Here is a 10,199-nt window from a genome sequence, read left to right as displayed (position 1 = left end):
AGAAAATCAAAGGATTTCTGGAAATCTCGAGGGAGATGAATAGATGAAATAAAAAATAAAAATAAAAATAAAAATAAGCTGAAGATCTTTCTCACTTCAGGCTCCTTCTTTGCAACAATTCTAATTCTATTTTGATGTTCTCCTACGCTGAACCATTAACTGTTGATGACGCATTATCATATACGAAGAATGGAAAAGCTCCAGGTGAAGACGGCAATTCTTTAACAATCTCCAAATTCTGTACAAGAAAGTTTTCTTCACAGCTGAAATTCCCTCTTATTTTAAAAAGTCGGTAATATTTCCTATTCACAAAAATGAACCTTTTTACGTTGTGGAAAATCACAGAGGAATTTTTTTGTATGAATGTAATAGCGAAAATATTGTGTGGCGTTTTCGTAGAGAGACTTGAAAAGTGGGTCGAACGAAAAAATATTCTATCTGATCTTCAAGGTGGCTTCAGAAAAAATTATTCAACCATTGATCAGATATTTACTCTGTCATCCATTGTAAAAACGTTTCATGCCAGGAACAAAAAAAATTACTCATTTTTTGTTGACTTTAAAGCTGCCTTCGACCTGGTTAACAGAAATGCACTCTTCTATAAGCTCTCACAACTTTGCATATCTTCCAACTTCATTAGAGTGATAACAGAAATGTACACTAACACAAATGCAGCAGTTTGGGATGGTTTGAGACGAATATTGGCATGAAACAAGGTTGTCTCCTCAGTGCATTGCTGTTTTTAAACTACTGTCGGTAGTGTAGTTTAAACACTCCCATCAAAAGTGGCAACTATTAGAATTATCATTTAGACAGATGCTTCATTTTTTTTCTCTTCAAATGCATACATAAATAAATAATCATTAAAATAGTTAATTAAATCAACAAGAACGAATAAAACCAAAACCTGATTAATAAATAAAATGAAGCATCATTCATTGAATTCGCAATTAATTAATTCTAATTCAATAAAACAAATACAGAGATTGTGTTCTTTTAAATGTTAAAAATGACACGCTTAGTTTTAAAGTTCCTAATCGGCCGGCTTTTTTCTGCTCTCTTTTAAGATAGAATTTTGTTGTTGAGTTATTTCCAACAGAGCTATCAGAGATGAAATCGAAATTGTTAATTTTGAATAAATTATGACCACATTAAAAATGGATTGACCAAAAGTAAAAAAAATAAACTATCATCTTCTTCTATAGATTCAGTTAATTTAATTTAATAAAATCAATGCACTGTCATTTGGTTTTCTGCACTTTTAGTTGTCGCGCGTGCAGAATTAGATCACGCAAAATAAAATGAAGTTCGTTCCGATTTTGTGTTTGCTATTTTTTGTTGTTGCCAAGGCCGAAGAATCACAATTTGATGAAAGTGAAAACGGGTACGAATTTTTAGTGATCTAAGAATAAAATGGAATCAACAAAATTTAAACAATAATTCAATTTAATTAACAGTCAAGCTGCTCTTGACAGTGGCAACAGTTTTTTGGAATTGATCAATCCAGGACACAGTGGTAATCCAATTTCGGGACGTTTCGTTTATTCTGGTGAAGATGGTCAACAATATGATGTTTCGTACTTTGCCGATGTTTATGGCTATCAAGCTCAAGGCCGTCCAGTTTTATCATCACATCCAGTTGCAAGATTTTTAAATAAGCAATGGAAAACTAGAATAACTCTGGAAGGAAAATATGGTTTGATAAGTGATGAAGATTAACAAATTTTAGAATTTTTGCCATTGAACGTGAATCCATCAAAAGAAGGAAAGAGTATTATATTTTGAATGAAACAAACAACAAGAATAAAAAAACTGTGAAGTTTTGGAATCAAATTGAATTTGTGTGTTTTAGTTATTTTTAAAGGTAAGAAAAGTTTGAACAAGAGTGATGATCCAACAAAAATTTGCAATAAAAATTGAGAACTTGGGATTTGATTTGAATAAATTTTAACCGCTTGCAAACTTTTTTCTTTTGTGAACTTCACGAATGTGAACATTTATTTTGACTGAATGTTTTTATATTAAAAGTTTGGTCATTGATTAAAGAATTAATTAATTAAAAGAAAGTTAGAAATCAATTGGAAAACTACTCTTTATAACACTTCTTTGGGTGTTTTTGACATACAATGAATTAGAGGGGTAAGGGGAGGGGTATTATTTAGTTTCTTCAAAATTTAACTCAGACAAAAATAAAACAAATATTTTAAAACTATTCAAACTTGAAAGTTTTATTTTAACCGTAAGTTGAGGAAATGATAATTTTGTCAATTGAAAAAATGTATTTAAATTTTAATTTATTGTACAATTTTTACTGCACTTAAAATTAGTGAGTTTTGTTAACTTTTTTTTAATATTTAACAACAAATTCGTTTGTAAAAATTTGACACATCAGTTATGGAAATAATAAATTTTGTGGAAGTAATTGTAATTTTGTCGGATATAGAATTTTTCTTTTTTAACTTTTAAGAATTTCCGAAAAATAATTTTGGCCAATATTTTTTTTTTTTATTTCGTGAATGCTTTATAACAGTAAGATACAATATCTTATAATTTAGTTACAAGCTAATTTTTACAAGGAGAGCAAAAAAAAAAATGTAACAATAAATTAATACATATCATTTAGAAAAAAAAAAAACCAATCAGATATTAAATTTCAGTTGAAATCATAAAATTCACAAATTTCCTGAATAGTATTCCTTTAGATTCCTTTTAAATCTTGCTGTATTTTGTATATCTTTTATACGACGTGGTAAAGAGTTCCAAAGACGGACGAAATTTACAAAAAATAGACGCTCACATGTTAAGAATGAACATCGAGGATGAACCAATTGATGAGATCGATGGGAGGTTGCAGTTCTAATTCTATGAAAACAGTATTGGGGTTGGTGCGTTATTAATATATTAGAGAGACAAATTAATGTACGAAACTTCAAATAACTTTCAAAAGGCATAGACAGCACCCTACTAGCAAAGCTAGACAATCTGTCATATCTTCGTAGGCCATAAACATAACGTACTGCACTATTAAACGCAACATTGAGCTTCCGTTTGCTAACATAATTACAATTACAATAAATTTCACAACCATACATCAATATTGGCATTATTAAAGTTTTTACAAGTAATAAACGTGTTTGAACAGGTGTAAGAGAATGTGTAACCCATAGGGTTCGTAGTACACCAAATACCTTGCCCACAAGTGCATTAATATGGTTATCCCAGGTCAAATTGCGATTGAAAGTAACCCCGAGATTTTTCGCACTTTCCACATATTCAATTGAACCATTGTTCAATACAATCGAAGGAAAATAGTTGAGATCAAGACTTTTCCTTGATATTACTAAGCATTTAGATTTTTTTGGATTTAAGAGGAGACCATTTAATTGAGACCACTTTTCAATTTTCTCTAGGTCTTCATTTACACAAAAAGCTGCATGCTCAATGAGCCCAAGGGGACAGCTCATGTATAATTGGACGTCATCCGCATACATATGAACCGAACAGTTCTTGATAATTGATGGCAGTTCATTGACATAGATTGAAAACAACAGAGGACCGAGTATAGAACCCTGAGGGACACCGGAAACGTTAGGTAGAAAATCAGATAAACTATCCCCAATTTGCACAGCTTGCATTCGATTACTCAAATAAGAATAGATAAGCCTTGTAGCACCTGCTGAAAAATTAAAGTTTTGCATAAGTTTGTTACACAATTTAACGTGGTTGACAGTGTCGAAAGCCTTAGAAAAATCAAGCAACACTAGAAACGTAACCTCATCCTTATCCAAAGCTTGCCTTATATCGTCAGTAACATTTAACAGTGCCGTGATACAACTGTGCTTTTCACGAAAACCAGATTGTAGTGGTGTGAGCAGCGAGTTTGCCGCAAGATGAAAGCTGATTTGTCTTTGTAAAATCCTTTCAAACACTTTCGACAAGAATGGTAAGATAGATACATGCCTAAATTCTTTACCTTTTGCATTTTTGGGAAAAGGTATAACCTTAGCCAACTTCCATAGGCGTGGATAGACACCTGTCATCAGAATTGTATTGAACATAAAAGTAAGATAAGGCAGAACAATCGGCAGAATCATTTTCAAAAATGTAGGGTGAACTTCATCCAGTCCAATAGCATTTGACTTTATAGAAAGTACACTTTCTACAACAAAAGTACTGTCTACTGAACTAAAACCAAAACCAGGTTCATCTTCATATGGTTGATCCATAAATAAAAAAGTAGGATCTAAGCTCAAAGGACAAGATAGCTGTGATGGTAATGAAAGAACATAAATATACCCGTTTACATATTAAAACAAATTTGACATACGATTTTTTTACGTTTCTAAAAGTTTTACTCAGTTGAAATTCCTGTAACTGGTTGTTTTATACTAAAGTTGTATGAAACATTTAAAAAAAATAGTAGAATCAATACACTCCTTTCAAAAAACTTAAGAAAGCCAAGGGGGCATTAGTAAATTCCTAAAAGAGGCTTCTACAACAAGACATAAAATTGGAATTAAATTGGAAAATTCTTTATAACACTTCTTTGGGTGTTTTCGACATAAAGAGATGAGGTTTAAATACAAGACTTTTTTTAAACTGCTAAATTTTATTGAAAAGATTTCTTTCAAATCACAATCCCCATCCTCCAAAAATCTAAACTTTTTCAACATGTAATAAAAATAAACTTGTGCTACTTACTCACCAAACTTTCTGAATGTTGCTGCTTTTTTAAAGAATCAAGACTCGAATTCATTGTGATTTATTTTCTTGACAAAACCTAAGTTACTTTCATATAACTCGACCGGTATTTCCAGTAATAATATATTTATATATATTTTTGAACAAATTTCTTTCAAAAATATGTAAATTGTCAAATTGGATGAATAATTTGTAAATTAAAAATGAAAAAAAAAACATTCAAAAATAAAATTATAAAATAAAAGTCTTGTTGTTTTTTTTTCAAAGAATAATAAATTCTTTATTGCATCTTAAAATAGGTACTATAATGTTTTATACATTTATACAATTTTTTTTGTTTTATAAACAATTTGTTTGTTCAATTATATATTTTTTTATTATTGCGATATCACAAAAATACCAAAATCTTTTTTTGGCGACTAAAAAAATGCCATTATATTTAACAACAAAATGTTTTAAAAAATAAAAATAGAAAAAGTATTTTGAGAAGATGAGTATCATTTAGAAAAATTGTTTATTTTAGTAAAAAGAAGGAAAATATATGTTTCTTTTTGTGTAAATTTTGTATCGCATAAGCTTTAAAAAAGTCGTGTAAAAAAGAACAGAAATAGATTGATTTATGTATAAAAAATTAAAAACAAAATTGTTTAAGAGAAATTAACAAAAAATAGTGGAAAAAATAAAGAGTGCGTGTTGGATTTTAAACTTTTAACATTATTTTACGTATTCCTGGTTCGTTCAGTCAGTATATGAAATAGTGTAGAGTTTTAATTTTTTTGTTTACATTCTTTTAAAATGTTTTTTTTTGTATATAAGTTTTAATAATTATTGTATAACAATGTTGTCTTTTTATGTATTTTTTTTAGATATAAGTAATGTGTGTTTCATTTGCTTGGATGTGTGTGTCGTGGTCATGTGTGAATGTGATCGTGGTGTCGTCTTGTAAGCATAATTTATAAAAGAATTAAACATTGGGCAGCTTTTGAGTGAAACAAAAAAATGTTCTTCTGTTTAGTTCTTTGAAGGAGGCAGACTGAGCAAGTAGTCAAGAGCCTTTTGGATTGCTGGTGGAATTGGTGGTGGTGTTGGCAAATGATCACCAGATGGTACGAAACCGTTCTCATCATCAGCGGTGTAAGTTAAAGAAATCAGATTACCTTCAGGTGATGTATATGAGACTGCACCCTGAGCAATGATCACGTCACTGGTGTCAGCGGAAGTAGCTTTTTTCAAAGTACCAGTTTCTTCTCCTTTGATTCCATTTGCGGTTTCATATCTAAAATTTGATTCATAAGTTGAATTTTATTGAATAAATTAATAATAATTTTATGAATGCAAAAATATGGGAAATATTTTTTTATATTCTTTTAATCTTTTTGAATCTGAGACACATTACTAAAGCAAATATGAATAAAGTTTGTTTTTAAGTGGAATTATTGATGAATATAAATTAACAAGAACTTTCTTGTTCTAACAACAGATTAATAGTTTGTTCTTTATTTTAATATAAATATTATTCAAAATATGAAACTATGCTAATCCATAACATAAGAACAAGTATATTGGAATTTTATACTGAGACGTAGTTGAATGGAAATCAAATATGTTAATAAAAAGAGCTGCATTCGATAAAGAGAAGGTTTATCTTGTTTTCCCTAAAGTCTAAGACTGTCAACTACGATTTTTACGATATTTTTTTATTCAAAGCCTTCTGCAGCCTCTTAATTTCAAAATTCTAAGCCTGAATATTCATACAACATAAGTCATAAAATTTCAAAGCTATTTGCGCATTTAGATATTTTATTTGTTTTAACAAAGTTCAAATTAAAGTAAAATCATTTTTTTTCAAGTTCGAATCTCAGCTCTTTCGATTTCTCAAACAAATTTAAGTTTTCAGTTAGTTTAAATTTCTTGATTTCTCCTAAAGGTATGCAATTTAAATCAAAATCAACTTACTTATATTGATATGAACCATCAGGTTCAATATTTGATTCCTGACTGACAATAGCAATAGGTTCATCAGCTCGTTGTGGAGCTCCAACAACCATTGTTACAGCAAAAGCTATCAATAGAGTTATTTCCTGTGAATAAACAAACAAACAAAAATTAGGTAAAATATTTAAATAAAATCGGAAACAATAATTATAAGTTTGTGAGATTCCACATAGATTCTTGAGTTTGAGAGAAAAGCAAAAAAATAACTAGATAATTGCACCAATTATATCTGAGAGTAAATTGCATCTGAATGAGAATCGTGATATAATAATTGAATTATATTTATCTCTATTTTGAATTTTAAGTAACTTTGTCTACCTATTTAAAGGTGAAGAAAGAATTTCCTAAGACTTACTCAATCTTCTTGACCTAAATTTCGAAATTGGGATAAAATTAAAAAACAAATAATTTGTTTGTTTTGGTTCAACGAGCTTATGTAACAAACACCTTTAATTGCGCTGAATGAATAATTGAGTGTTGTATAAATATTTGAATAATGTACTTTAAGTACAACACATGTTAATTTTTGCTTAGATGCATATATATCAAGCTTGTTTATGATGAAGCTCATATCATGAGTTGTTTGACAAGTTTATTATTTGTATATCAAATGTAGGTAAATTATGTAACAACTTGTTAAAAGTGTGTACCCAAACTAATCATCAACATCTCCACAGGAGTTTTGATTTTGTTTTTTTTTTTCTTGTGGTTTTGTATCTTTTAAATGGCAAACACTTCTGTGTGCTTCTCATTGTTTATTAATAGTATCATCCTAACGACACAATGAAACACTCCTTGGCGAAGAAAAATCTAAGAGACATTCTTCTTCCTGATATCACAGAGAGGGTACTCTTTTTAGTGAATCACGACCGAAAAAGTCTATCTTCGACTTATAATCGCACATGACAATGCCAGAGCCAGAGCCAGAGTCAGACCCAGAGCCAGAGCCAGAGCTAAAGCTAGAGCCAGAGCCAGACCCAGAGCCATCGACGAAGACGACAAATTCAACGAAGACGACAACGACAACGATGGTGTGCACTTTGGTTTCTTCACCTTGGTTGCACCCGCATAATGAGACCTCAATTTTTCTATTCGATGGATAATTTATGTAACATCAAAGTTCATCTCTTGGAATTATTGTTTTTGTATGAAACATTGATGTCGCTGCTGCTGCTCCACTCCGCCACAGCTGCGCCGACCCGAGCCGGTGCTGATATTGATGCTTAATATTATATTATGTGAGCGCATGTGCGACTTATGTTTCTTGTTTTGCTATGTGCGCCACATGGGAATTTAATATGATGACAAGTCTTTGTTTTTGAATTTTTTTTAGATACCTTGCGGAAAGGTCAGTTGTAAGAAAAAATTGGCACATTGAAAACCACGCTGCTGCCTCACGCCACCGTTCTGCACTGCACCGGCTTTTCTAAGTGCTCACAGAAAAACAGACGAATGCTAGGTATGAGTTTGTTTTTGTCTTTGGAATATCAATTTGTGGGTTGATTTTAATTGAAAATTAATTTCGAAGATTTCAATAAAGTGGGTGTGGCGAGGAGGTTTTTAGTGGCTTAAGTTATTTAAATAATTATCGGACTCAAGGTAGCAGATTTTTTGTGACATTTTTTGTTTAAAAAGTTAAACTGAGGAACAAAGTTAGCTTTAAAAATAAATTAGATTAAAACAAATGTTTTAAAACTATTCAACCTTGAAATTTATATTTTGACGACTAGTTGAGGCAAGTTTTAATTTTGCGAATTAGAAAAATGCTTTCGAATATGATTTTGTTGTACAAATTTAACTGCATTTAGTGAGTTTCTTCAACAATTTTAATTAACAAAAAATTGTTCTGTAAGAAGTTGACTTTGTAGTTTTGTAAATAATGGATTTTCTGGAAGCATTTGTTATTTTGACAGATATAGAATTTTACATTTACCATTTTTAAGAATTTCCGCAAAACAATTTTATAAAACATTTAATAAAACATTTTCAGACACGAAATAAATATACTCATTTAAATTTTGAAGCAAATTTGACATGAGATTTTGTACGCTTCCAAAAACTGCATACACAGTTTTGCTCTGTCAGAATTCCTGTAATTGCTTATTTTTTATTTAAGTTGTATGAAACGTCAATCGTCATTTCGTACACAAATAATTTACGAAGCCAAAAGTGCATTAATAAAGTTCTAAAAGAAGGTTTTATAACAAAAATTCAAAATGGATATTTCGTAACAAAAATTTTGTAAAACAAAGAATTTGTTCTAAATTATTCTTTCTACCCAAAAATTGTTACAAAATTAAAAAAATCATTTAGAAGTTTTTGCAACTAAATAAATTTAAAAAATTGAAGTTTTTGAATGTAATAAAGTTTCTTAGGTGTCGAATTGCAATCAGTTTTGATAAGTTTTTTGGTGATGAGATTTGTTTTTAAGTCAAGACTAGATCACGAAGTTTTTCGTAGTTCTTATGAATTTTCCTACAAGAAAAGAATTGAATAGTGAACGGTTTTTAAAAGTCCTAACAACACACTTTTCTTTTACGCAAATATTTTCTAGGGCATTTAAAATATAAGCATATAATATTTTATAGAGTGTCTCATTCTTTCGCAACTTTAAAAATCAATAGAAAAGGAATCGGTTTTTGAAATAAAGTTACGATAGAAAACATTGTATTAAATATTTTTTTAAATTTATGTGCATCTTTATATTTATTGGGATTTTTATTTTAAATTCGGAAATTTCTTCAAGAACATTACGGAATTGAACTAAATCAATAATCTACAGTGGAAACAAAAGTAGAATTAAGTTTTTTAAAAACTGTTGTTTTTAAAGCAAACTTGGAATTAAATTAAAATCAAAAATACTATGAGTTAGGATATTGTTCAGGAGTAATACGAGTATGTCTTTAAGTAGTGAAAACATCACGTTTAAAAACATTGTCCTTACAGACATTTCTTTCACTTTGTCCTTTTCTTGTTTTTCTATTTCACATTCACACATTCAATGTATCTAACTGTTTGTTTTAAATATTAAGGATTTTTTGTTGAATTGAAAATATTCACTTACGATTTTCATTTTAAAGAAGTTTTTAAAAAAATTCACTTAAGAAAATTCCGCACACAAAAATATCCTTTTATTTTGTTTTATCACTTTATTTTATAAAAAAAGAAAGAAAACCACTTCTTCTCAACAGCTACTTTTGCCTTTGGCTCCAAAGAAGCTGGGTGGAACAATGAGCTTTTAATGATACCAATTGCCGGGAGTCTCGACTATTTATATGCATCTCACAGAAGATGCATTTTAACTTTGCCTATGCTACGAATGGTACGACGAGCAAGTAGCGTCAATGTTTATCACTGGCAACGTTGTAAATCTCAATGAAAATGTATCTATATACATTTATGATATGTATAGATATATAAGTCTAACGGTGGTGTATCTATCTAACTTGTGCATACAGGTGACAATAGTAAATAGTTTTGCCTAAGCCTTAGCCTGAACCTGA

General features: G+C 29.8%; 2 protein-coding genes across 2 annotated transcripts; one reads left to right on the top strand and one right to left on the bottom strand.

Moving 5' to 3' along the window:
• Positions 1-1,224: 1,224 nt before the first annotated feature.
• LOC129952330 (larval cuticle protein LCP-17-like) lies at positions 1,225-1,757 on the top strand. Its single transcript, XM_056064866.1, has 2 exons — positions 1,225-1,384; positions 1,458-1,757. The coding sequence occupies exons 1-2, from the start codon at positions 1,302-1,304 to the stop codon at positions 1,717-1,719; spliced, it is 345 nt and encodes a 114-aa protein (XP_055920841.1). The 5' UTR covers positions 1,225-1,301; the 3' UTR covers positions 1,720-1,757.
• Positions 1,758-5,499: 3,742 nt separating this feature from the next.
• On the bottom strand, positions 5,500-9,947 carry LOC129951762 (endocuticle structural glycoprotein ABD-4-like). Its single transcript, XM_056064083.1, has 3 exons — positions 9,761-9,947; positions 6,658-6,782; positions 5,500-5,977 (listed from the first exon to the last, which is right to left on the bottom strand). The coding sequence occupies exons 1-3, from the start codon at positions 9,767-9,769 to the stop codon at positions 5,713-5,715; spliced, it is 399 nt and encodes a 132-aa protein (XP_055920058.1). The 5' UTR covers positions 9,770-9,947; the 3' UTR covers positions 5,500-5,712.
• Between the last annotated feature and the right edge of the window lie 252 nt (positions 9,948-10,199).

The sequence above is a fragment of the Eupeodes corollae genome, chromosome 3, assembly GCF_945859685.1.
Source record: "Eupeodes corollae chromosome 3, idEupCoro1.1, whole genome shotgun sequence".
NCBI lineage: Eukaryota > Metazoa > Arthropoda > Insecta > Diptera > Syrphidae > Eupeodes > Eupeodes corollae.
Note: the sequence above shows the minus strand (reverse complement) of the source record. Positions and strands in the feature narration are given on the sequence as shown.

What these genes read in the sequence shown, in the direction of transcription:
- LOC129952330 (XM_056064866.1), top strand. Translation starts at nt 1,302, where the DNA reads ATGAAGTTCGTTCCGATTTTGTGTTTGCTATTTTTTGTTGTTGCCAAG. An exon ending in TTTGATGAAAGTGAAAACGG is followed by an intron (nt 1,385 to 1,457) that starts GTACGAATTTTT and finishes TTTAATTAACAG; the next exon opens with TCAAGCTGCTCTTGACAGTG.
- LOC129951762 (XM_056064083.1), bottom strand. An exon ending in GATGGTTCATATCAATATAA is followed by an intron (nt 5,978 to 6,657) that starts GTAAGTTGATTT and finishes ATCAAATTTTAG; the next exon opens with ATATGAAACCGCAAATGGAA.